Genomic DNA, 25,110 nt, shown 5'->3' with positions numbered 1-25,110 from the left:
GCGCGGTGGCTCACGCCTGTAATCCCAACACTTTGGGAGGCCGAGGCGGGCGGATCACAAAATACAAAAAGTACAAAATTACAAAAAATTAGCCGGACGTGGTGGTGGGCACCTATAGTCCCCGCTATTCCGGAGGCTGAGGCAGGAGAATCGCATGGACCTGGTAGGCCAAGGTTGCAGTGAGCCGAGCTCGTGCCACTGCACTCCAGCCTGGGCGACAGAGCGAGACTCCGTCTCAAAAAAAAAAAAAAAAAAAAGATAGCTGTCATACGGAGTGGAAGCTCAGTGGCAGGGCAGAAAGACCAGCCTGACTATGTAATCTACTAGACCAGAGCTGGCGAGGCATGGCGACCAGTTAAGGCATGGTCATGGGTGGACGGAGAAAAGGTGATACAATTGGAAGTCAGAAGATAGATTTAGTAATATTTGGAACTCATGAGATTTGGACAGAGGACAAGAGGAAGGGACACCCGACCAGAACAGATGGGGTAATGAAGGTGTCTTCCAGGAAGATGGGGAATGTGGAAAGAAACAAATGGGCTTGGAAAACAAGATGATGCATGTGGTTTTGGAAATAAGCTGGGTTTGAAGTGCCTAGTATCCATCCAGAAGGACCTGTTTACCAGGCAGTTAGAAACATTGGTGTAGCCAGGCACAGTGGCTCACATCTATAATCCCAGCACTTTGGGAGGCCAAGGTGGGAGGATGGCTTGAGCCCAGGACTTCAAGACCAGCCTGGGCGATGAAGTGAGACCCTGACTCTACAAAAAATAAAAAAAATTAGCCGGGCCTGGTGGTGTGTGCCCGTAGTCCCAGCTACTCAGACGGCTGAGGTGGGAGGACCCCCGAACCCAGGAGTCCAAGGTTGCAGTGAGCTTTGATTGTGCTACTCCACTCCAGCCTGGACGAGTGAGACCCTGTTTTTCTCTCTCTCTCTCTCTCTCTCTCTCTCTCTCTCTCTCTCTCTCTCTCTCACACACACACACACACCCTGTTTCTCCCTCTCCCTCTCTCTCTCTCTCTCTCACACACACACACACACACACACACACACACACAAATATGTAGAGCTCAGGATAGGGTCTCAGCAGAAGATAGCAATTTGGGAGCGCTTAGCTAAGGGACAGAAATATGGAAAGCAGGGAATCAATCTCACTTGAGTTGCAGGGAGAAAAGAAGATGGCCAAGGCCAGCATGGGGGAAACCAGGAATATTGATGGGGAAGAGAAAGACATGAGAAGACTGAGATGGGGACCTAGAGAAGGATAAGGGTGACCAGGAGAGTGGACCCAGGGGACAAGTCCTCTTCTAAGGAAGCAAAAGCAGTGTAAACATGGCCATGTCTCTTACCACGTAGTTTCCCTCTAAACACACACACACAGACACACACACACACACACACACACCTGTCCCCCACTAGCCTAAGGCAGAATTAAATGTGAACAAAGCACGTTTTTCACTTCATAAAAGCCACAGATTCAGAGTGGACTTACTGGCAACCAAGGTAGTCACGTAGAAGCTAGTTATTAGAGGAAGAGGTGGGTTTTTTTCAAGACAGGGTCTCACTCCCTGTCACCCACACTGGAGTGCAGTGGCACAATCTCAGCTCACAGCAGCCTCCACCTCCCGGACTTAAGCGATTCTCCCACCTCAGCCTCCCGAGTAGCTGGGACCACAGGCAAATGGCATCATCCCCGGCTAATTTTTTTTTTTTTTTTCTTTCTGTCTCACTTTTTTTTTTCTGGTGGAGACACAGGGTCGTGCTCTGTTTCCCAAGCTGGTCTGGAACTTTGACTTCAAGCAATTCGCCCGACTTGGCCTCCCAAAGTGCTGGGATTAAACAGCTGTGAGCCACAATGCCCAGTCAGAGGAAGAGTATTTCTTCACCCTATCCTTAATTATCCTTTAACTCTCACCTGAGGGTAGACAATGATTTAAGTACAGGGAATGATTAAATGTTAAAACTTAACATTTTAGAATGTTATCTTGTATTGATGAATTCAGCTTATGCTGGTCTCGCAAACAAATACGAAGACTGACAGATAGATTCCTGTGAGTGCAGGCCTTCACAGTGCCAGGACCACAAGATGTAATGAATTCTATTCCTGACTGGATATAAAAAATGCCATGAAATTTTCCTTTGAGATTCAGCCAGGGAGACCTCCTGGAGTTTAGAGGTACCCAGACTGGTGAGTAAAAGGAGTGTGACCTTGTGGGGGCAGTCAGAGGACCTAGATGTCTGACACCAACATCCCCAGGTTCCAGTCTCTGCTCAGTCACTACTGGGCCTGAGAAGCTGGGTGCAGAGATAGTGACCCACCCACCTCTGAAAGTCACTACTTTTTGAAGTCAGAATACCGCCCATACATTGTGGGCCTAAGCAGGTTACGAGGGTCTCGGCAGAGACCCAGAGGCATGCTCTAGAAATTGCTGTGACCCTGGAGCAGAAACATGTGGCAGTCCCCAGCAGAGCTCACCTATGCTGCTCTCCTCGCTTAACACGCCTCAGGAAAGGCAAAATGGCAGCTTTACAAAACGAAGTTTTATTCCATTTCCCCTTAATTCTCATAGATCTCTGCAGTGAATGCTTTTAACCTGTCAACTGTGATGAAACAAACAGAAAACCAAAGCCCTGGCTTCTTTTGAGGTGCAAATAAATAACCGAGGTGGTGTTATCTAAGACCTCTACAGCCATTTGTATCTGGCCCTGTGTAGAGTGGGCTCTGCAAGACCCTGCCTCACTTTCCCACTAAGAGGTCTTGGACTTCCCAGCTCCCAGAGACTGTAGAGGTCACCTCTGTGGCCTCCTGTCACGATTTCCTAAAGCGAAGAGCTTCATTTGCCCAACGGAGGCCCACGTTCTCCCTGTTTGATCTACTGTCTTCCCAAGGGTCTGACCAGCGTCTGCCCACATGTCCGACGAAAACAATGTAAAGGAACTACTGAGTCTGGACAGAAAATCCGGACATACCATGCAGCTTCTAAGAGGACCGAGTGCCTTCACTGGAATAGTGGATCTCCTTCTGTGGACATGGACAGGGAACGGCTCGATTAAGCCCAAATTCACAAAATTCCGCCCACACCCCGTGCCCCCGGGAATTTTGGCTTAGGGGCAGGATATGGGGGTTACCACTGTGCCAGTGGAGGTGGCGCGGGACTGAACGGCAGCCCCAGCGCAGTTCTCCCCACGTTTGCCCGCAGAACCCCGGCGAGGCCGAGGTGGTCATTTCCCTCCCTAGCCGGATGGCCGCGCCCGGTGAGGCCAGTTTGGGCGCGAAGCACGGGCGTGTGGCGCTCCACTTCCGCAAAGGCCAGGCGCGCTCACGACCGCTCGAGCCCTGAGCGTCCCCCTAGTGACCCCTGGCCTCGGGCCCGACGCCCCGTCTCTCCTGCCCCGGCGCCCCCGCCACGCGCGGGAGGAGCCGGACCGCCAAAGCCCGCAAGCCGGCGCCCAGGAAAGCGGCCGCAGCCCGGCCAGTCCGGATAGGCCAACTGGCCGAAGTCGGCAAAGCTCAAGATGGCACCGCAGCAGGGGACCCGACTTGTCACCCGACCCCGTTTTGTTGGGAGCCTAACCGGAAGTGCCTTCCCCGCTCTGATGCCGGAGCACGGCGGGCAAGCGGTACAGCTTCTTCCAAGTGCTGATGTGGGTGGCTCTGAAAAGAGCCTTTTGGATACGATGGAACCTCCGGCCGAACCGCACTTCTTAAGCCCGCTCTCCACGGATGCGGCGGGCCAGCTGGATGTCCTTGGGCATAATGGTCACGCGCTTGGCGTGGATGGCGCACAGGTTTGTGTCTTCGAACAGCCCCACCAGGTAGGCCTCGCTGGCCTCCTGCAGCGCCATCACGGCCGAGCTCTGGAAGCGCAGGTCCGTCTTAAAGTCCTGCGCGATCTCGCGTACCAGCCGCTGGAAGGGCAGCTTGCGGATCAGCAGCTCCGTGGACTTCTGGTAGCGCCGGATCTCCCGCAGGGCCACGGTGCCGGGCCGGTAGCGGTGCGGCTTCTTCACCCCGCCCGTGGCCGGCGCGCTCTTGCGGGCCGCCTTGGTGGCCAGCTGCTTCCTCGGGGCCTTGCCGCCGGTCGACTTGCGGGCAGTCTGCTTAGTACGGGCCATAGCGAACCAAAACACAAGCTTACCAGCGTAGCGGCGGGGAGAGAAACGAGCTCCTAAACCCGCGGCAGCCGTCTTTATAAGCACAGTCTTTTCCCGATTGGGCGGAACAATAATTGAAAATCCCGCGCTGGCTGTCCATTGGCTGTGACGTCACCCGTCCTAAAGTCACCGGTTGGCTTGGGCAGATTCCTCCCTAATCCCGCCCACCCGCCTCACTTTCTACTTACCAGTTGGCGAAGTTCTGCAAGCTTGTTTTTCCCCTTTCCTTCAGGGTGAGAGTCATTTTCCATTGCAGCTTTGCCAGATTGTTCCCTTTCCGCCCTTCGCTTCCTTAGAACACACTGCCCGCAATACCCCCCTTTCCTGCTGCGCCCTGCGGCTCCCGCATGGAACCTCATTCTTCCATTTGCCCCCCGCCCCCAGTTGCTACTTGGCGGATCGTTTTTCGCCTGTCGGGTACCTTTTGGGTGGGAGAGGTGCCCGCCCCCAGGGCGCAAGATTCCGCCTCCGAGGCCCTTACTCTCCGCCGCCAGGGCGCTTCGGAAAACAAAACAGAAACTAAAACTTAAGTCAGCTCAGTGAAGCCAAGACCCAGCTCCGCCACACTAGCGAGCACTGCCCGCTCACGGCCCTCCCCATCGGGGGTGGGGACGAGGAGCACGTCCCGCTAGTGCCAGACTAGGTCTAAATGCCCGGCCATGACCTGCGGAAACCACTAGGGAAGCGCGCGCTCCGCGCGCAACACTTCAGCGCGTTGGGTACTGCCCGCGGCGCTGGTGTTTGTGACTGTGCGGAGTGGACCGTGGCGGCGCCCAGGACATTTGGTGCCCGCACCTGCCCTGGGAAGTCCTAGGACTGGGGACCCACTCGTCGAAGACCCAAGGCAGTTACATGCTCCGGATGCAAGACGGCACGCACGCGCGCACACACACACACACACGCCCCGTCCCGTCCCGTCCCGTCCCGTCCCGTCCCGTCCCGTCCCGTCAGCTCCAGGTTCGCTATTCACTACTGAGGAACGCTGGACTGAGAGTAGCCGGCATTAACAACTCTTTTATTTGAAAACGTGGGTGGCTCTGAAAAGAGCCTTTGAGTTCACAGGTGCCCCTTCGAGACGCGGGTCGGGCTGGGCTGGGCCCACTTGGGCCGGACGTCAGCCTCACTTGCCCTTTGCCTTGTGGTGACTCTCCGTCTTCTTAGGGAGCAGTACGGCCTGGATGTTAGGCAAAACGCCGCCCTGGGCGATGGTGACTTTGCCCAGCAGCTTGTTCAGTTCCTCGTCGTTGCGGATGGCCAGCTGGAGGTGACGAGGGATGATGCGCGTCTTCTTGTTGTCCCGAGCCGCGTTGCCTGCCAGCTCCAGGATCTCGGCAGTCAGGTACTCGAGGACCGCCGCCATGTAGACGGGCGCGCCGGCCCCGACTCGCTCCGCGTAGTTGCCTTTGCGTAGCAAGCGGTGCACTCGCCCTACCGGGAACTGCAGGCCAGCGCGGGACGAGCGCGACTTGGCTTTGGCGCGGGCTTTGCCTCCTTGCTTGCCACGGCCAGACATGACAGCGACAGTAATCACCGAGAGAAGCTCCTGCCTAGCGACCGGGAAAGTCGCCGAAAACGCCGCTGCTTCACCCTTTTATAGACAGAACGGCGATTGTCCACGGAGCGCTTTGATTGGCTCAAGCAAATTTTGTCCCAATAGCCAATAGGATAGCGCAGCCAGAATCCACTCATTTACATAATCTCGTCTCCCTCGCATTGCGCGCCGCGGAAAACTCGCGAACCATAAGGCAGCGTCATGCGCACAGCCTCTGTAAGTACACAGTCGTTTCCGGTAGACCCCGAGCCTACCGCTCTGCCTGCGTTCTCGGGGGTCGGTGTCGGTCTTGGGTCTGGCCATGCCTGAGCCTGCAAAGTCCGCGCCGGCTCCCAAGAAGGGCTCCAAGAAAGCCCTCACCAAAGCCCAGAAGAAAGACGGCAAGAAGCGCAAGCGCAGCCGCAAGGAGAGCTACTCCATCTACCTGTACAAGGTGCTGAAGCAGGTCCACCCCGACACCGGCATCTGGCCCAAGGCCATGGGCATCATGAACTCCTTCCTCAACATCTTCGAGCGCATCGCGGGAGAGGCGTCCCGCCTGGCGCACCACAACAAGCGCGCCACCATCACGTCCCGGAGATCCAGACGGCCGTGCGCCTGCTGCTGCCCGGCGAGCTAGCCAAGCACGCCGTGTCCGAGGGCACCAAGGCGGTCACCAAGTACACCAGCTCCAAGTGAGTCCCTGCCGGGACCTGGCGCTCGCTCGCTCCCTCTCTCTGCGGGTCGCCGGCTGCTTTGACTCCAAAGGCTCTTTTCAGGGCCACTTAACCACCTCAGTGAAATAAGCTGTTTTCTCACTGCTTACTGTAAGTTCTACTTAGGGATTTTCCCTCAGCACCTATGCCTTTTCCTGCAGATGATGGGAGAGAAATATAAGATAAAGCTATAATCTGTAGCTTGGTCGAGAACTACCTTGTAGTGACATGGTCATGTGCACATAATATGCCTTTTCCAAAGTAAGACGGTATGCTATGGCTGCGGTCAATGTAAATCTGCTCGGGAGAGTCAAGGGAAAAAGTGTTAGCTGCATATTGAGCTCGCAAAATTGTGTAGTAACCTGAAAATATTCCTAATACTTTTGCGACCAAGCCTCAGCATATATAGTAAACTTTCCTTCCGCACCTGTAGACCTCCATTCTGTGGTTGAAGCAATTTTTGGTTTATATAGCTCTCTTTTGTCTCAATTTGGTATTCCTTTCAGGTACTGTGAATCTATAGGTATTTATTCCTGGGTTTCAAGACGTTAAATGCTATCAGAATAATGCAAAGGCTGCTGTCAGGGATAGTAAAGCTTTTTAGTCAAGTGTTGATAGACAATTCCCCATTGTTATCGTTGGGTATTTTACAATTTTCTGGGCAAGAAATGTAATGAAAAATTAGGTAAGTTTTAAAGGCCTTCATCTTTGAGACTGGATACCTTAAACAATAGTGTTTCCTAAACAGTTAAAACTTATTTACCCCTGAAGCTTTCGAGATACACACAAATATATACATAAATATATATTGTATATTCTTTAAACCCCACATAGTTCCACTGATCCAAATCACTGGGGGCGAGAGGCAAGCATAGACAATCTATGACACAACACCAGGTGATTCATAAGTTTGGTAACCACTGACATTTGGTTATGCAGTTGCCATATTCCTTAGTAAGAACCTGGTCACAATTTTCACTCACTACCCCAGGCAATTCCCCCTCCCCACACCCCCCTTTTTTCTGAGAATTGCAGTGAGATAGACAAAAGTTTCATTTAATCCTTTATTAATTCAGGACTTTAGGATTTAAAATACATTTCAAAAAGATAAAGTGAGAACAGAAGATAAAAGAACCAAGATAAAGGCATAATACAAACTTAGAAAATACATGTTAAGCATACTGCAGCGTCCTGGTAGCCCCTTGCTTTTGTTCACTTTTTTCTCTTATATACCTACATAAAACCCCAAATAGTATCTTCCAGGATGACACACTTGCTGTCTGCCCCACCCAATTAAAAATAGATTTTTTAGTTATTAGGTATTGTGCTGAATCTACCTTATTTTATTGCCAAAAGAAAAAAAGAAAAAAAAGCTTTTCAAAGCTTCATCCCCAGGAAACATTTTCCTGCTTTTTACACATACCTTATATGGCTCTACTGAGAGATAAGGCCTAAGCCTGAAAAGTTAATTTAAAGCATGGAGGTAGGGGTGAGACAGAAAGACAACAGGGAAAAGTTGAGTTTATAAGGTAAGTATATAACTTCATTTTAACAGGCACCTGCACGGCATTGGATAAATAACCTAATTATATGTGGGGGAAGGTAGTGGTCAACATTTGGTCCTGGGGACTGAGAATAAGAGCAGGAAAGCAATAAACAGCTAACTATGAGAGTGACTGAATGTAATTATATTACCTGTCAATCGCTACTTTTCCTTTCTTACCAAAATTCACACAGGTATGAAAGCAATATGACATTCAGGCTCCATTATGTGTTATTTGTGCACATCACTTCCCACGATAAGGGAGAAGAAAAGAAACCACTGCACATTCGGATAAAACATGCTGGGAATACAGCAGTAAACAGAATAGAAAAAGTCTACATTTTAATTAGTGGATAAGTAAAAATAAGCGACTAAATGTATATTATTCAGGGGGCCATATGTGCAATTGCTGTTAAGTAAAGCAGAACATGGAGTGGAGTAGGGATGACAGGTTTCATCAGTTAATACTTGAGCAGAAAGCTGAATACAGTAAGATAGTTGTAGGATATCTTGAGGCAGAGTATTCTCAGAACAGAACATGGTAACTACAGAGGCCCCAAGGCAGGAACGAGCTTGGTGAATGTAAGAAATATGCAAGCTGGTTAAGGTGGCTGAAGCACACTGACCAAGGGAAAGTTTTACAGCGATCACGGAGGTGCTTGAGGGCTGGATTATGTAGGCCATTAAGGAGCATCACAGGCCATTGCAGAGATTTTGTCTTTTAAATGAGATAGAGTGCTCTTGGAGAATGTGACTGGAGAGGCAGATGGTAGCAGTGAAGATGCAGAGTAGTAGCCAAGATATTTTAAATGAAATTGATTTAGTATAGGCTGACTAAAAGAGAAATCAAGGATTAATTGTAGGTTTTTACACTGAGCACTTGAAAAGAGCTGCTATTTGCTGATATGAGTGAGGAGTAGTCTTGGAGAAAGAAAACCAAGAGTACTGTTTTGAACAAAATGTTGAAGACTCCTGGTAAATATCGAAGTGTAAATATCAAATAGGAAGTCATAAATATGAGAATCTGGAGTTTAGGAAAGAGAATCAATCAAAAGATCTCATATCAGTTTGTAAGATCTCATATCAGTCTGATTCTTATTTTTTTGTAGATAATCTATGCTTTCTTTCTGTAAATATTTAGAAGCATGATGTCTATGTATGTATATATATACACACACTCTCCCCTCCCCCCGCCAGGACTGCCTCAGTTTTCATCTCAGTATTTGACTAAAATCTTCTATTCAACTTCAGTTTCAGCCTTAGAATAACCAGATGTCTAAGTCAATGTCATTTGGCACATCTCTAGACTTGTGCAATCACAAAAGTCACCATTACCGCTACATAGTACGTATTATGACCAATGGATATCATTCAGAGTTCTAGTTTACATATGCTATTATCAAACATATATAAGACTTTTAATATAACTTGGGAGTGAAATTAGTAAAATTCTATCAATGTACATAAATTAATTTTACTATAAAAATGAAATACATTGATGTATGAAAGTTTCTGTACTAATAATGTCTTTGATTACAATTTTTAAAGTATTTCCCATTTTTTTACTTTGAAAATTTTAAACCTACAGAAAAGTCGGGAAAAAAAAGTACAAAGACCAGCCATAGTCCCTTCAACCTGGATTCACCAATTATTACGATTTTGCTGCATTTGCCTTATCTTTGTCTTCTCATGTACACAGACAGCCCCTGAACCATTTGAAAATAAACTGCAAATATGTTGGCACTTCTCCCTAAATACGGTGGCATGTCTCTTAAAAACAGGATATTCTCCTAAATAGCTACAATCACATTATTACACCTAACAAATTTAATGCTGATTCAGTAATATTAATATGCAATCCATATTCAAATTTCTCCAGTTATTGAAAAAATTCTATATAGCTGTTGTATTAGTTTCTTATGGCTGCTGCAACAAATTACTACAAACTCAATGGTTTTAAAACAACAGTCATTTATTCTCTTACAGTTTTGGAGGTCTGAAGTACAAAATCAGTTTTACTCGGTAGAAATCAAGGCTGCACTCCCTCCAGAGACCTTAAGGGAGGGTCTATTTCCATGCCTTTTCCAGCTTCTAGAGGTTTATTTCTGGTTTATGGTCCCTTCCCTCTATCTTCAAAGCAAGCAGCCTATTAATCTTCAAATCTCTCTCTGCTTTTATCACCTCCTTCTACACTTGACTTTCTTGCCTCTCCTATAAGGACTGTGGTGATTACATTTGGGGCCTACCTGGATAATCTGGCATAATCTCTCAATCTCAGAATCACATCTGCAAAATCCTCTTGGCTATATAAGGTAATATTCACAGGCTATAGGGATTAGGATATGGACATATTTGGGAGCCACATTTAGCCTGCCACAGCCGTTGACTACTGTTATGGGTTGAGTTGTGTCCCCCCGAAAGATATGTTGAAGTCTAACCCCTAGTTCCTTAGAATTTTGCCCGCTTTGGAAATAGGGTCTTTGCAGATGTAATCAAGTTAAAATGAGGTCGTTAGGGTGGGCCCTAATCCAGTATGACTGATACCCTTATAAGAAGACATGGAGACAGCTGGGTGCAGTGGCTCACATCTGTAATCCCAGCACTTTGGGAGGCCAAGGCAGGTGGATCACCTGAGGTCAGGAGTTCGAGGCCAGCCTGACTAACATGATGAAACTCCATCTCTACCAAAAATTCAAAATCAGCCAGGCATGCTGACGCATGCCTGTAATCCCAGCTACTTGGGAGGCTGAGGCAGGAAAATTGCTTGAACCTGGGGCGCAGAGGTTGCAGTGAGCCAAGATCATGCCATTGCACTCCAGCCTGGGCAACAAGAGTGAAACTCCATCTCAAGAAAGAAAGAAAAAAGAAAACATGGAGACATACATGAAAAAACCTGAGGTAGAGATTACAGTTATGCTGCCACAAACCAAAGAACAAATGGGGCTACCAGACACTGAAAGACAGGAGTCTTCCCCTACTGGGTTTGGAGAGAGCATGGCGCTACCAACACGTTGATTTCAAACTTCTAGCCTCTAAAACCATGAAAGAATAACTTTGTTTTTTTACGCCATACAGTTTATGGTACTTTGACAGCCCCAGGAAATTAATACAACTACTAAAATTTTTTGATTTAGTTTATTTAAAATTTTTAAATAAAATTTCACATCTGAAAAAAACCTCTGGACATTCTTCCTGTGATGGTAATATTAGTCTTTAGCTTTAGTCAAGTATTGATTTTTAACATTTGGACATTTGTTCCAAATATGTAATTGGAGCAACTCCGTCCTAATTGACCCTGTATGACTTCTTTGAGACCTTTCATGAAAGGTCTTTCCTTGTATCTAGGAAATTATTATTCCTGAAATATTTCAAGATTCAAACTGGTATAAGTAAATATGTCAGACAAATTGGCTTAACTGGAAGTCCAAAGGTGCAGCAGGGATCCAAGGTTGGCTGAACTCCATGAGTGGCTCAGTTCTGATTCTCCCACACTGTGCCCTCCTCTGCATATTGTCTATAATCATTCTTGCCTTCATACCTAAAGAGAGTCCATCCCGCTGCTGCCTCTTGAAAGCAAATAAGCTGCTTTCCCAAAAGATAATAGCATACTACACTCCCCTGCTGAGTTAGTCAGTTGTTACTCAGTTCACTTCCTGAAATGTTGAATGCCAATTAGTTTGATCTAGATTCCTGAACTAATCACAGTAAGAAGCAGGTTGAGACAGCAATTAAACTAATCAGGCCAACCCTAAGAACTGTGGGTAAAATGCGTTTCTGGGAAACACATGTGGCAGCACTATAACAGAAACAGAATTAGAAAAATAAATGCTACCTAGTCAATAACATACATTATAGGACTATGAACTACTAAGTTACACCTCATGACAAACACATGAGTAATAAAGTCTAGAAAAATACTTTAAGGTGATGTCCATTATTCCCATTGCTGTGTTCACAGTTCACAAAAAGACCTTAAAGACAGGCTTGTGTTGTCCTTACTGAACCCTAGATACATCTCTCAAACTGTCAACTGCACATATCCACTTGAATAGCAAAGAGCTTCTCAAATTTCAATCGGAACTCTGGATCTCCCTTCAGTGTCCCAACGAATATCTTCTCTCAGTGTTCTATCCTAATAGTACCACTATCTACACAGTTGCTCAAGCCAAAAATGTAGGGGTTTCACTGTTAGCTAACTCCTGTTCCTCAGCCACACCTATTAATTCTACCTCAAAGATAAAATCCAACATTTCTGTTTCCATTACCACCACTGCACTCCAGCATGTCATTTATCCGGTGTTTTTCACACTTTAGCATTCATCAGCATCACCCAGAAAGCTTAACACAAATAATAGAACCTGGGAATTTTCATTTTTAATAACTTCAAGTAATGCTGATGCTGCTGGCCTGGAGAGACTTTAAGACTTAATCACTGTTCCAGCCCACAACACTGCAACAGCCTCCTACTTGCTTTCCTCGCTTCTATTGTGGCCAGCCTAGGATTTGTGATTCCCAGAGCAATCAGTATAATCTTTTGAGGTTAACGAGGCTGTGTGATTCCAAGTCCAGTGTATTCCTAAAGCAGAGAACAAACCTAATCAACCTCCCTTGCAAATTGGTGGTCCTCCTGCTCTTCAGGGATCCCAAACTCTGGCTTCAGAAATCATATATTTTGTTGCCATTGTATGGAACAAACCCTTAAACCGGACAAGCTTTTCCGAGTGATAACTCTTGGGGAAAAAAACCATTTAATGGTATTGGGTAGATTTTAGGGTATCTCAAGTAGAAAGCGCAGAAGGTGTTATCCGTGTTAATTCCTGGTTATCAAAATTGAACTTCCATCTACCTCCTTAAGGAATTTTCACGTGAATGGTGGTGTAGGCACGTGTTTGTGAACCAATGATATAAAAACCTCAAGAAGTTTCTCGATACCATATATAAAAGTTGAGCTATTCCAAGTACACATCTGAGAGCATACAGTGCATTTAATCTCTACCTTCATTTTACCACTGAAAAGTGCACCCAGCCTTTGTTCATATACACAATTTAATCTTACATAAGCTTATCAAAATTAACACTGCGTTTCTCACCAGGAAACAATCTGCTGGGCACATATTCACGGGTACGTGAAACCAGGCCAAAGAGTTTCAAGAGCAGCCCTCTAAGGCAAGCCCCAGCCTATCTATACCATAGTAAGATACTACTATCAATCTATGTAAGTTTACCTATAGCAATGCCTATGTGCAAAGAAAAGTTATCTGTGCTTGGTGGAGTTGTGTGCTCTCCTAAAGTTAACCAGATGTGAAGCCAAAAACATAAACTGGGACTTACAACACCAGAAAGATTCTTTCACTGAGGTGGTTAAGTGGCCCTGAAAAGAGCCTTTGGAGTCAAAGCAGCCGGCGACCCGCAGAGAGAGGGAGCGAGCGAGCGCCAGGTCCCGGCAGGGACTCACTTGGAGCTGGTGTACTTGGTGACCGCCTTGGTGCCCTCGGACACGGCGTGCTTGGCTAGCTCGCCGGGCAGCAGCAGGCGCACGGCCGTCTGGATCTCCGGGACGTGATGGTGGCGCGCTTGTTGTGGTGCGCCAGGCGGGACGCCTCTCCCGCGATGCGCTCGAAGATGTTGAGGAAGGAGTTCATGATGCCCATGGCCTTGGGCCAGATGCCGGTGTCGGGGTGGACCTGCTTCAGCACCTTGTACAGGTAGATGGAGTAGCTCTCCTTGCGGCTGCGCTTGCGCTTCTTGCCGTCTTTCTTCTGGGCTTTGGTGAGGGCTTTCTTGGAGCCCTTCTTGGGAGCCGGCGCGGACTTTGCAGGCTCAGGCATGGCCAGACCCAAGACCGACACCGACCCCCGAGAACGCAGGCAGAGCGGTAGGCTCGGGGTCTACCGGAAACGACTGTGTACTTACAGAGGCTGTGCGCATGACGCTGCCTTATGGTTCGCGAGTTTTCCGCGGCGCGCAATGCGAGGGAGACGAGATTATGTAAATGAGTGGATTCTGGCTGCGCTATCCTATTGGCTATTGGGACAAAATTTGCTTGAGCCAATCAAAGCGCTCCGTGGACAATCGCCGTTCTGTCTATAAAAGGGTGAAGCAGCGGCGTTTTCGGCGACTTTCCCGGTCGCTAGGCAGGAGCTTCTCTCGGTGATTACTGTCGCTGTCATGTCTGGCCGTGGCAAGCAAGGAGGCAAAGCCCGCGCCAAAGCCAAGTCGCGCTCGTCCCGCGCTGGCCTGCAGTTCCCGGTAGGGCGAGTGCACCGCTTGCTACGCAAAGGCAACTACGCGGAGCGAGTCGGGGCCGGCGCGCCCGTCTACATGGCGGCGGTCCTCGAGTACCTGACTGCCGAGATCCTGGAGCTGGCAGGCAACGCGGCTCGGGACAACAAGAAGACGCGCATCATCCCTCGTCACCTCCAGCTGGCCATCCGCAACGACGAGGAACTGAACAAGCTGCTGGGCAAAGTCACCATCGCCCAGGGCGGCGTTTTGCCTAACATCCAGGCCGTACTGCTCCCTAAGAAGACGGAGAGTCACCACAAGGCAAAGGGCAAGTGAGGCTGACGTCCGGCCCAAGTGGGCCCAGCCCAGCCCGACCCGCGTCTCGAAGGGGCACCTGTGAACTCAAAGGCTCTTTTCAGAGCCACCCACGTTTTCAAATAAAAGAGTTGTTAATGCCGGCTACTCTCAGTCCAGCGTTCCTCAGTAGTGAATAGCGAACCTGGAGCTGACGGGACGGGACGGGACGGGACGGGGCGTGTGTGTGTGTGTGTGCGCGCGTGCGTGCCGTCTTGCATCCGGAGCATGTAACTGCCTTGGGTCTTCGACGAGTGGGTCCCCAGTCCTAGGACTTCCCAGGGCAGGTGCGGGCACCAAATGTCCTGGGCGCCGCCACGGTCCACTCCGCACAGTCACAAACACCAGCGCCGCGGGCAGTACCCAACGCGCTGAAGTGTTGCGCGCGGAGCGCGCGCTTCCCTAGTGGTTTCCGCAGGTCATGGCCGGGCATTTAGACCTAGTCTGGCACTAGCGGGACGTGCTCCTCGTCCCCACCCCCGATGGGGAGGGCCGTGAGCGGGCAGTGCTCGCTAGTGTGGCGGAGCTGGGTCTTGGCTTCACTGAGCTGACTTAAGTTTTAGTTTCTGTTTTGTTTTCCGAAGCGCCCTGGCGGCGGAGAGTAAGGGCCTCGGAGGCGGAATCTTGCGCCCTGGGGGCGGGCACCTCTCCCACCCAAAAGGTACCCGACAGGCGAAAAACGATCCGCCAAGTAGCAACTGGGGGCGGGGGGCAAATGGAAGAATGAGGTTCCATGCGGGAGCCGCAGGGCGCAGCAGGAAAGGGGGGTATTGCGGGCAGTGTGTTCTAAGGAAGCGAAGGGCGGAAAGGGAACAATCTGGCAAAGCTGCAATGGAAAATGACTCTCACCCTGAAGGAAAGGGGAAAAACAAGCTTGCAGAACTTCGCCAACTGGTAAGTAGAAAGTGAGGCGGGTGGGCGGGATTAGGGAGGAATCTGCCCAAGCCAACCGGTGACTTTAGGACGGGTGACGTCACAGCCAATGGACAGCCAGCGCGGGATTTTCAATTATTGTTCCGCCCAATCGGGAAAAGACTGTGCTTATAAAGACGGCTGCCGCGGGTTTAGGAGCTCGTTTCTCTCCCCGCCGCTACGCTGGTAAGCTTGTGTTTTGGTTCGCTATGGCCCGTACTAAGCAGACTGCCCGCAAGTCGACCGGCGGCAAGGCCCCGAGGAAGCAGCTGGCCACCAAGGCGGCCCGCAAGAGCGCGCCGGCCACGGGCGGGGTGAAGAAGCCGCACCGCTACCGGCCCGGCACCGTGGCCCTGCGGGAGATCCGGCGCTACCAGAAGTCCACGGAGCTGCTGATCCGCAAGCTGCCCTTCCAGCGGCTGGTACGCGAGATCGCGCAGGACTTTAAGACGGACCTGCGCTTCCAGAGCTCGGCCGTGATGGCGCTGCAGGAGGCCAGCGAGGCCTACCTGGTGGGGCTGTTCGAAGACACAAACCTGTGCGCCATCCACGCCAAGCGCGTGACCATTATGCCCAAGGACATCCAGCTGGCCCGCCGCATCCGTGGAGAGCGGGCTTAAGAAGTGCGGTTCGGCCGGAGGTTCCATCGTATCCAAAAGGCTCTTTTCAGAGCCACCCACATCAGCACTTGGAAGAAGCTGTACCGCTTGCCCGCCGTGCTCCGGCATCAGAGCGGGGAAGGCACTTCCGGTTAGGCTCCCAACAAAACGGGGTCGGGTGACAAGTCGGGTCCCCTGCTGCGGTGCCATCTTGAGCTTTGCCGACTTCGGCCAGTTGGCCTATCCGGACTGGCCGGGCTGCGGCCGCTTTCCTGGGCGCCGGCTTGCGGGCTTTGGCGGTCCGGCTCCTCCCGCGCGTGGCGGGGGCGCCGGGGCAGGAGAGACGGGGCGTCGGGCCCGAGGCCAGGGGTCACTAGGGGGACGCTCAGGGCTCGAGCGGTCGTGAGCGCGCCTGGCCTTTGCGGAAGTGGAGCGCCACACGCCCGTGCTTCGCGCCCAAACTGGCCTCACCGGGCGCGGCCATCCGGCTAGGGAGGGAAATGACCACCTCGGCCTCGCCGGGGTTCTGCGGGCAAACGTGGGGAGAACTGCGCTGGGGCTGCCGTTCAGTCCCGCGCCACCTCCACTGGCACAGTGGTAACCCCCATATCCTGCCCCTAAGCCAAAATTCCCGGGGGCACGGGGTGTGGGCGGAATTTTGTGAATTTGGGCTTAATCGAGCCGTTCCCTGTCCATGTCCACAGAAGGAGATCCACTATTCCAGTGAAGGCACTCGGTCCTCTTAGAAGCTGCATGGTATGTCCGGATTTTCTGTCCAGACTCAGTAGTTCCTTTACATTGTTTTCGTCGGACATGTGGGCAGACGCTGGTCAGACCCTTGGGAAGACAGTAGATCAAACAGGGAGAACGTGGGCCTCCGTTGGGCAAATGAAGCTCTTCGCTTTAGGAAATCGTGACAGGAGGCCACAGAGGTGACCTCTACAGTCTCTGGGAGCTGGGAAGTCCAAGACCTCTTAGTGGGAAAGTGAGGCAGGGTCTTGCAGAGCCCACTCTACACAGGGCCAGATACAAATGGCTGTAGAGGTCTTAGATAACACCACCTCGGTTATTTATTTGCACCTCAAAAGAAGCCAGGGCTTTGGTTTTCTGTTTGTTTCATCACAGTTGACAGGTTAAAAGCATTCACTGCAGAGATCTATGAGAATTAAGGGGAAATGGAATAAAACTTCGTTTTGTAAAGCTGCCATTTTGCCTTTCCTGAGGCGTGTTAAGCGAGGAGAGCAGCATAGGTGAGCTCTGCTGGGGACTGCCACATGTTTCTGCTCCAGGGTCACAGCAATTTCTAGAGCATGCCTCTGGGTCTCTGCCGAGACCCTCGTAACCTGCTTAGGCCCACAATGTATGGGCGGTATTCTGACTTCAAAAAGTAGTGACTTTCAGAGGTGGGTGGGTCACTATCTCTGCACCCAGCTTCTCAGGCCCAGTAGTGACTGAGCAGAGACTGGAACCTGGGGATGTTGGTGTCAGACATCTAGGTCCTCTGACTGCCCCCACAAGGTCACACTCCTTTTACTCACCAGTCTGGGTACCTCTAAACTCCAGGAGGTCTCCCTGGCTGAATCTCAAAGGAAAATTTCATGGCATTTTTTATATCCAGTCAGGAATAGAATTCATTACATCTTGTGGTCCTGGCACTGTGAAGGCCTGCACTCACAGGAATCTATCTGTCAGTCTTCGTATTTGTTTGCGAGACCAGCATAAGCTGAATTCATCAATACAAGATAACATTCTAAAATGTTAAGTTTTAACATTTAATCATTCCCTGTACTTAAATCATTGTCTACCCTCAGGTGAGAGTTAAAGGATAATTAAGGATAGGGTGAAGAAATACTCTTCCTCTGACTGGGCATTGTGGCTCACAGCTGTTTAATCCCAGCACTTTGGGAGGCCAAGTCGGGCGAATTGCTTGAAGTCAAAGTTCCAGACCAGCTTGGGAAACAGAGCACGACCCTGTGTCTCCACCAGAAAAAAAAAAGTGAGACAGAAAGAAAAAAAAAAAAAAAATTAGCCGGGGATGATGCCATTTGCCTGTGGTCCCAGCTACTCGGGAGGCTGAGGTGGGAGAATCGCTTAAGTCCGGGAGGTGGAGGCTGCTGTGAGCTGAGATTGTGCCACTGCACTCCAGTGTGGGTGACAGGGAGTGAGACCCTGTCTTGAAAAAAACCCACCTCTTCCTCTAATAACTAGCTTCTACGTGACTACCTTGGTTGCCAGTAAGTCCACTCTGAATCTGTGGCTTTTATGAAGTGAAAAACGTGCTTTGTTCACATTTAATTCTGCCTTAGGCTAGTGGGGGACAGGTGTGTGTGTGTGTGTGTGTGTGTCTGTGTGTGTGTGTTTAGAGGGAAACTACGTGGTAAGAGACATGGCCATGTTTACACTGCTTTTGCTTCCTTAGAAGAGGACTTGTCCCCTGGGTCCACTCTCCTGGTCACCCTTATCCTTCTCTAGGTCCCCATCTCAGTCTTCTCATGTCTTTCTCTTCCCCATCAATATTCCTGGTTTCCCCCATGCTGGCCTTGGCCATCTTCTTTTCTCCCTGCAACTCAAGTGAGATTGATTCCCTGCTTTCCATATTTCTGTCCCTTAGCTAAGCGCTCCCAAATTGCTATCTTCTGCTGAGACCCTATCCTGAGCTCTACATATTTGTGTGTGTGTGTGTGTGTGTGTGTGTGTGTGTGAGAGAGAGAGAGAGAGAGGGAGAGGGAGAAACAGGGTGTGTGTGTGTGTGTGAGAGAGAGAGAGAGAGAGAGAGAGAGAGAGAGAGAGAGAGAGAGAGAGAAAAACAGGGTCTCACTCGTCCAGGCTGGAGTGGAGTAGCACAATCAAAGCTCACTGCAACCTTGGACTCCTGGGTTCGGGGGTCCTCCCACCTCAGCCGTCTGAGTAGCTGGGACTACGGGCACACACCACCAGGCCCGGCTAATTTTTTTTATTTTTTGTAGAGTCAGGGTCTCACTTCATCGCCCAGGCTGGTCTTGAAGTCCTGGGCTCAAGCCATCCTCCCACCTTGGCCTCCCAAAGTGCTGGGATTATAGATGTGAGCCACTGTGCCTGGCTACACCAATGTTTCTAACTGCCTGGTAAACAGGTCCTTCTGGATGGATACTAGGCACTTCAAACCCAGCTTATTTCCAAAACCACATGCATCATCTTGTTTTCCAAGCCCATTTGTTTCTTTCCACATTCCCCATCTTCCTGGAAGACACCTTCATTACCCCATCTGTTCTGGTCGGGTGTCCCTTCCTCTTGTCCTCTGTCCAAATCTCATGAGTTCCAAATATTACTAAATCTATCTTCTGACTTCCAATTGTATCACCTTTTCTCCGTCCACCCATGACCATGCCTTAACTGGTCGCCATGCCTCGCCAGCTCTGGTCTAGTAGATTACATAGTCAGGCTGGTCTTTCTGCCCTGCCACTGAGCTTCCACTCCGTATGACAGCTATCTTTTTTTTTTTTTTTTTTTTGAGACGGAGTCTCGCTCTGTCGCCCAGGCTGGAGTGCAGTGGCACGAGCTCGGCTCACTGCAACCTTGGCCTACCAGGTCCATGCGATTCTCCTGCCTCAGCCTCCGGAATAGCGGGGACTATAGGTGCCCACCACCACGTCCGGCTAATTTTTTGTAATTTTGTACTTTTTGTATTTTGTGATCCGCCCGCCTCGGCCTCCCAAAGTGTTGGGATTACAGGCGTGAGCCACCGCGCCCGGCCAAGAGCTATCTTTTAAAAAATGAGGGTTTTTTGTTGGTTGGTTGGTTGGTTGTTGTTGCTGTTTTGAGCCTGTCACTTTCATGCTTAAAAATTTTCCACGACCTTCCCATTCCCTTCAGAATGAAGTTCACATTCCTTTGCATGGCAGTTCAGAGCACTGGAGGTTAATTACTAGGAAGGACTCTGGAGTTAGACAAACCCAAGTTTGGTTCCTAGCCTTGTCCATGTAAACAGATGCATGACTTCAGGAAGCAAATCTCAACAGGTTTAACTTTTCCCATTTGTAAAACAGCGAGTAACTTGCTCGTTGTTTTGTTGGAAATCGTGAAAGTGACAATTTCTGTAAATTGCGGTGCTCATGCCTGTAATCCCAGCGACTCAGGAGGCTGAGGCAAGAGGATTGCTTGAGGCCAGAAGTTCGAGGCTGCGGTGAGCTGTGACTGCGCCACTGCACTTCAGCCTCGGCAACAGCAGTGAGACCCCATGTCTAAAAAAACAAAGGACCTAGCACAGTAGCACAGTATCTGGTCCAGAACAAGCACCCAATTAATTTGTGCTACTCTATTAATAGTTACTAATTTTTAAAAAAAACCTCAAAATATTATACACCTAGTTCTTTATGATTCCCACGGCCTTCCCAGGTTTCAGATGTTCTTGCAGCTGAACAAGAATGTTCTAGCCCCACACGACATCTGCAATCTCCAAGTACACAATATCTTCACACATTCCATTTCTGTCCAGAATGTCCTCCCCTTCTTTGTAACCCTGAGAACCCCCATTCTTCAAGATTCAGCCCTATGAGCCTTCCCTTGCTCTTCTGGTTTTTTGTTTTTTCTTTTTCTTTCTTTTTTTTCTTTTTGAGACGGAGTCTTGCTCTGTCGCCCAGGCTGGAGTGCAGTGGCGCGATCTCGGCTCACTCCAACCACCGTCTCCCGGGTTCATGCGATTCTCCTGCCTCAGCCTCCGCAGTAGCTGGGACTACAGGTGTGTGTCACCACGCCCAGCTAAGTTTTATATTTTTAGTAGAGACGGGGTTTCACCATGTTGGCCAGGATGGTCTCGATCTCTTGACCTCGTGATCTGCCTGCCTTGGCCTCCGAAAATGCTGGGATTATAGGCATGAACCACAGTGCCCGGCTCCCTTGCTCTTCTTTGCCCTCATCTCTTTGGGCCCTCCTCCTTGCCTCTGCCCTCTCCTATCTTAATACCCCTTCCCTTCCTTAACCTCAGCATTAGGCTGGCAACATTTCTCAGGATAAGGATTTGTCTTTGTTTATTTCCGTAGTAGCAGTACCCAAGCAACGCCTGGTCACAATAAGTCGAGTGAAACCGTCTCTCAAAAAAACAAAACAAAACAAAAAACGAACTACATTGAGTGGGAAAGGCAATAAATATATCACCTTTGGTTTCTGTATCACTTCATGGCCTCATTCTTCTTTCACACAGAACTTTTCATTTGATCCTTAAAATAATCCTGTGAAAAAGGCAGGAATTCTCAGTAATTGGCCAGGCACGGTGGCTCATGCCTGTAATCCCAGCACTTTGGGAGGCCAAGGTGGGTGAATCACCTGAGGTCAGGAATTCAAGACCAGCCTGGCCAACATGGTGAAACCCGGTCTCTACTAAAAATACACAAATTAGCTGGGCTTCAAACTAAAGCAAATCTTAACATTTGAGTAAACATCTGGGCAACGTGTATTCGGGTTTTAAATACTTTTTCGTTAAAACAAAAACTGTTTAAAAAAAAGAAAAAGAGGCCAGGCGCGGTGGCTCACGCCTGTAATCCCAGCATTTTGGGAGGCCAAGGAGGGTGGATCACCTAAAGCCAGGAGTTCGAGATCAGCCTGGCCAACATGGCAAAACCTCCATCTCTACTAAAAATACAAAAATTAGCCCGCCGTGGTGGTGGGCGCCTGTAGTCCCAGCTACTTGGGAGGCTGAGGCAGGAGAATCACGTGAACCCGGGAGGCGGGGGTTGCGGTGAGCCAAGATCGTGCCACTGCATTCCAGCCTGTGTGACAGATTTTTTGAGACTCCATCTCAAAAAAAGAAAGAGGAAGGAAGGGAAGGACGGGAAGGAAGGGAGGGAGGGAGGAGGGAAAGAAAGAGAAAAGAAAGAAAGAAAAGCTGTTACCTGCATCAGTGGCTTTCAACCTTTAATGTGTGTCGGGAGGGCTTTTTTAAAGCACCGATTACTATGTCTCACCCCTCAGTTTCTCATTCAGTAGGTCTGTCATGGGGCCCAAGATTTTATCCCAGGTGATCAGTGCTGCTAGATGAGAGGCTACACTTTGAGAACCACTAATTCAGACAATGGACGTGTTTTCTCCCCCACTCCCTTTCTTCTTTATCTTCAAATTTTTGATCTCCTTCTGTAGTGGATCTTGGTGAGGACCAGATATATTCATCAGCATTGCCTTTAAAGTTAAAAACAATCAGTGATATTCGAAATAGCAATGCTGGAAATCACAGGTCAGATTTAAAAGGGAAAAGGAAACATCTTGAGCATTGAAACCTCTATTTCTCACCTGGACATCTTCACAAATGTTATTCTTGCCACTTCCTCCCTGCCCTCGCCCCCTTTACTATGTATCTCAGTAGGATGCCATTCTGCTCTTTATTCAGAGTCCGACACAAGCCCCCACGTCCATAGCCAAGTTTTCCCTGGTTTCCCAGCAGCCAGTGACTTCTGTAGCATTAGGATTCCTATAATAGTTATTGTCTACATTTCTCAGCAGATTGAATATGTACTGCCTCTTACTACTGGACTGTTTATTCTTAAATGTGTACAGGTATGGATTTAAGTCGTCTATATATTATGCATTTATTTGTCTTCGCCGTTCTGATGGTAAGCTCCTGGAGGGCAAGTCGTGCATCCACTGCTTTGCTGGCAACCCGATTGGTAAGCTTCTGGAAGGCAAGTCTTGCATCCAGTGCTTTGCTGGCAACCCGATTGCTAAGTACCGTGTTTTAAGCTTAATTCAGTCTCAAGTGTTTGCAGCCACATCTGAAGACCAATAAAGCAACTGCTGGTTTATCCTTTGGGAGCTGACAGAATTTCTTCTCCCAAATACATACACAGTAAAATCATAAGCCTAGAATGAAGAAAAAAAAAATCTTACGGGCAATGCAATGGCTGCAAAACTGTAAGGATTAGAAATGTGAACCCACACTTTAATCCAAATTAGGGCAATTAGAGGTGGTAGTGTAAAGAATAGCTTGCTGTAATATATGCCATGCTGATATAGAATTGGCTTTTGCCTTGCCAAAATTAAATTGTGCTTTCTGTATTGATGGTGGGCATGTTTCTGCAGGTCTCTCATTCTAAGCTACAACAGGCCCTAAGAGGTAGAAGTCACATACCTGAATTACCTGTGAAGTTGCTTTCAGATCATATCGTTGGTTCACTCTTACAGAAGGATCACATTAAAATATCTCTGCATTTGTATCCTTGCAATGCCACAACTGAAAGACAGTTATCTCATAGGTCCTTGATTAAATTAGGAGCCTTTTTATTGAACACAAGAAATGATACTTTTCAGGCACTGGGCAGATAACTTGCTAGAAAGGCATTTTTTAACTGTACTAAGATTGAGCTGAGTGCGTGGCTGGAGACACCATACAACATGGACCCTTGCTAAGGCATCTAGTCCACCCGCTTGTTATGTAGAGGGTAAAATGAAGCCCCAAACAGTCAATCGTGAACTCTAAGCCGATCAGGTGGGAAAGCCGGCATCTGTAGAATGAAAACCTAGGGCTGCTTCTCCCACTTTGCCTGAGCAAATATAGTAAGATTACATAGCAAGGCATGTGTAAATTGCCAGTGCCTATTTCTCAGAACCAGACTTGGTGATCGCAAAGACTGACGTGGCCCTCTAGGTGTGCCTATACTGCACCAGAAGAGCAAGCTGAGAAAGCAGTGCTCAAACCTAGAGCATTCAACCTTTCATATCAATAAAGGCAAAAAAAAAAAAAAAAAAGAGCCCAGGTAAGTGAAAAAGCCGCTTTCGGTCTTTACGGCTGTGAGCGCTATGGGCCACAGTAGCTTTCCGTTAACTTCAGATCCGATTGTCGCCCCACTGCCAAAGTTACCTTCCAACATCGTTACTGTGGCACTTTACGCAGTCAAGTGTCCAGCTCCTCAGATGAGCAAGTGGTCGGCCCTAAAAAGGGCCTTTGGGATCGAAACGTGCAAAGCTGGAGCGGCGGCCTAGCCTCCGAAGCCGTACAGGGTGCGCCCCTGGCGCTTAAGCGCGTACACCACATCCATGGCTGTGACGGTCTTGCGCTTGGCGTGCTCGGTGTAGGTGACTGCGTCCCGAATCACATTCTCCAGGAACACCTTCAGCACACCGCGGGTCTCCTCGTAAATGAGACCAGAGATCCGCTTAACGCCGCCACGCCGAGCTAGACGCCGAATGGCAGGCTTGGTGATGCCCTGAATGTTGTCTCTCAAGACCTTGCGGTGGCGCTTAGCGCCCCCTTTGCCTAAGCCTTTTCCGCCCTTTCCTCTGCCAGACATGACTGCCGCAGCCCGGTAGACAGCTTCTGTCAGGGCGAGCACGGTCTTCCCCTGATATACAAGAGTATCGGACCAGATTGAAAACCGAAAGCGCGCCGGCGGGAAGCGTTCTCAATTGTCCCCGCCCTCTCGACATTTCGTCATTTCTTTTCTGTTTTCCTCTCCCTCCTCCTCCACTCTGCTCAGGTCCCTCTCACCCTTTTTTTTTTTTTTTTTAACCGCTACGCCATAGTCCCCGGGAGAATTCAGATCCCAACCGGGGCTTCCGGATTCTGTAGTGGCTTTGGCCTGTGTCTGGTCTGAGGACGCCGGGAAGGCATTGCACTGAGGCTAAGGGAAAGGTCTTCTGGAGGGAGCCTCAGGAAGAGCAAATGGAGGCCAGAGACTGGCAGGAGCGCGCCAGCGCAGGACTTAATCCCGACGAGCGGATTCAGAGCCGTGCTTATATAAAGCTTCAGGAAGCGCCCTTCCGACGATGAGGCCGACACGCGAGAGGCGACCTCAAGGGCGGCGGCGCCAGGGATCTGTGCGCCAAGGGAGGACGGGAGGGAGCAGGTTCGCCATAATTCCTGGCTCTAGGCTCTGTTTTGTTGGACCGAGCAACTGTATTTTAGCTCACACAGGAGAATTCTAGCCCTGGAAAAATTGGTCTCAGCATGCTGCCAAGCTTTCTCATGGAGGTCAGCGAATCCCAACACACTGTCGGTCAAAGCCGTGCTGGAAGAAACAAAACAGTTCTCCCTCGGTAGAACTGAGGGGGCATTGGTCCAGGGCTCCCGCGGATACCAAAATCCAGGTTGCTCAAGTCTCTCATAGAAA

The 25,110-nt window shown here is 49.4% G+C and overlaps 5 protein-coding genes and 2 pseudogenes across 6 annotated transcripts in view; 3 read left to right on the top strand and 4 right to left on the bottom strand.

Annotated features, from left to right (window-relative positions):
• The window catches only part of LOC100449918 (uncharacterized), a 30,992-nt gene extending 26,810 nt beyond the window's left edge, over positions 1 to 4,182 (bottom strand). Inside the window, exons 1-2 of the mRNA XM_063723845.1 lie at positions 3,713 to 4,182; positions 3,326 to 3,492 (exon numbers count right to left, since the gene is read on the bottom strand). Of these exons, the coding sequence (XP_063579915.1) occupies positions 3,326 to 3,492; positions 3,713 to 4,117 (572 nt within the window). The 5' untranslated portion in view covers positions 4,118 to 4,182. The remainder of the gene's footprint in view (positions 1 to 3,325; positions 3,493 to 3,712) is intronic.
• A 968-nt stretch (positions 4,183 to 5,150) lies between these two features.
• LOC129047308 (histone H2A type 2-A) lies at positions 5,151 to 5,669 on the bottom strand. Its single transcript, XM_024249170.2, has one exon. The coding sequence runs from the start codon at positions 5,667 to 5,669 to the stop codon at positions 5,277 to 5,279; it is 393 nt and encodes a 130-aa protein (XP_024104938.1). The 3' UTR covers positions 5,151 to 5,276.
• A 340-nt stretch (positions 5,670 to 6,009) lies between these two features.
• LOC129049381 (histone H2B type 1-H-like) lies at positions 6,010 to 9,701 on the top strand (annotated as a pseudogene).
• Positions 7,454 to 13,774, bottom strand: LOC129049383 (histone H2B type 1-H-like; annotated as a pseudogene).
• A 340-nt stretch (positions 13,775 to 14,114) lies between these two features.
• On the top strand, positions 14,115 to 14,633 carry LOC112133911 (histone H2A type 2-A). The gene has a single exon (XM_002810302.3). The coding sequence runs from the start codon at positions 14,115 to 14,117 to the stop codon at positions 14,505 to 14,507; it is 393 nt and encodes a 130-aa protein (XP_002810348.1). The 3' UTR covers positions 14,508 to 14,633.
• Positions 14,634 to 15,646: 1,013 nt separating this feature from the next.
• Positions 15,647 to 16,057, top strand: LOC129049374 (histone H3). The gene has a single exon (XM_063727827.1). The coding sequence runs from the start codon at positions 15,647 to 15,649 to the stop codon at positions 16,055 to 16,057; it is 411 nt and encodes a 136-aa protein (XP_063583897.1).
• A 6,469-nt stretch (positions 16,058 to 22,526) lies between these two features.
• LOC129049386 (histone H4) lies at positions 22,527 to 24,334 on the bottom strand. 2 transcript variants are annotated; one of them, XM_063727829.1, is made up of 3 exons: positions 23,862 to 24,334; positions 23,133 to 23,234; positions 22,527 to 22,864 (listed from the first exon to the last, which is right to left on the bottom strand). In XM_063727829.1, the coding sequence occupies exon 1, from the start codon at positions 24,289 to 24,291 to the stop codon at positions 23,980 to 23,982; it is 312 nt and encodes a 103-aa protein (XP_063583899.1). In that variant the 5' UTR covers positions 24,292 to 24,334; the 3' UTR covers positions 22,527 to 22,864; positions 23,133 to 23,234; positions 23,862 to 23,979. The 2 variants fall into 2 exon arrangements, with proteins under 2 accessions (XP_063583899.1, XP_054384486.1); XM_054528511.2 differs by lacking the exon at positions 23,133 to 23,234.
• Positions 24,335 to 25,110: the final 776 nt, after the last annotated feature.

Source organism: Pongo abelii, chromosome 1 (assembly GCF_028885655.2).
Source record: "Pongo abelii isolate AG06213 chromosome 1, NHGRI_mPonAbe1-v2.0_pri, whole genome shotgun sequence".
Lineage (NCBI taxonomy): Eukaryota > Metazoa > Chordata > Mammalia > Primates > Hominidae > Pongo > Pongo abelii.
This window is presented reverse-complemented; position numbering and strand designations above follow the sequence as displayed.

Coding starts and splice junctions, on each gene's coding strand:
- LOC129047308 (XM_024249170.2), bottom strand. CDS start 5,669: ATGTCTGGCCGTGGCAAGCAAGGAGGCAAAGCCCGCGCCAAAGCCAAG.
- LOC112133911 (XM_002810302.3), top strand. CDS start 14,115: ATGTCTGGCCGTGGCAAGCAAGGAGGCAAAGCCCGCGCCAAAGCCAAG.
- LOC129049374 (XM_063727827.1), top strand. CDS start 15,647: ATGGCCCGTACTAAGCAGACTGCCCGCAAGTCGACCGGCGGCAAGGCC.
- LOC129049386 (XM_063727829.1), bottom strand. CDS start 24,291: ATGTCTGGCAGAGGAAAGGGCGGAAAAGGCTTAGGCAAAGGGGGCGCT.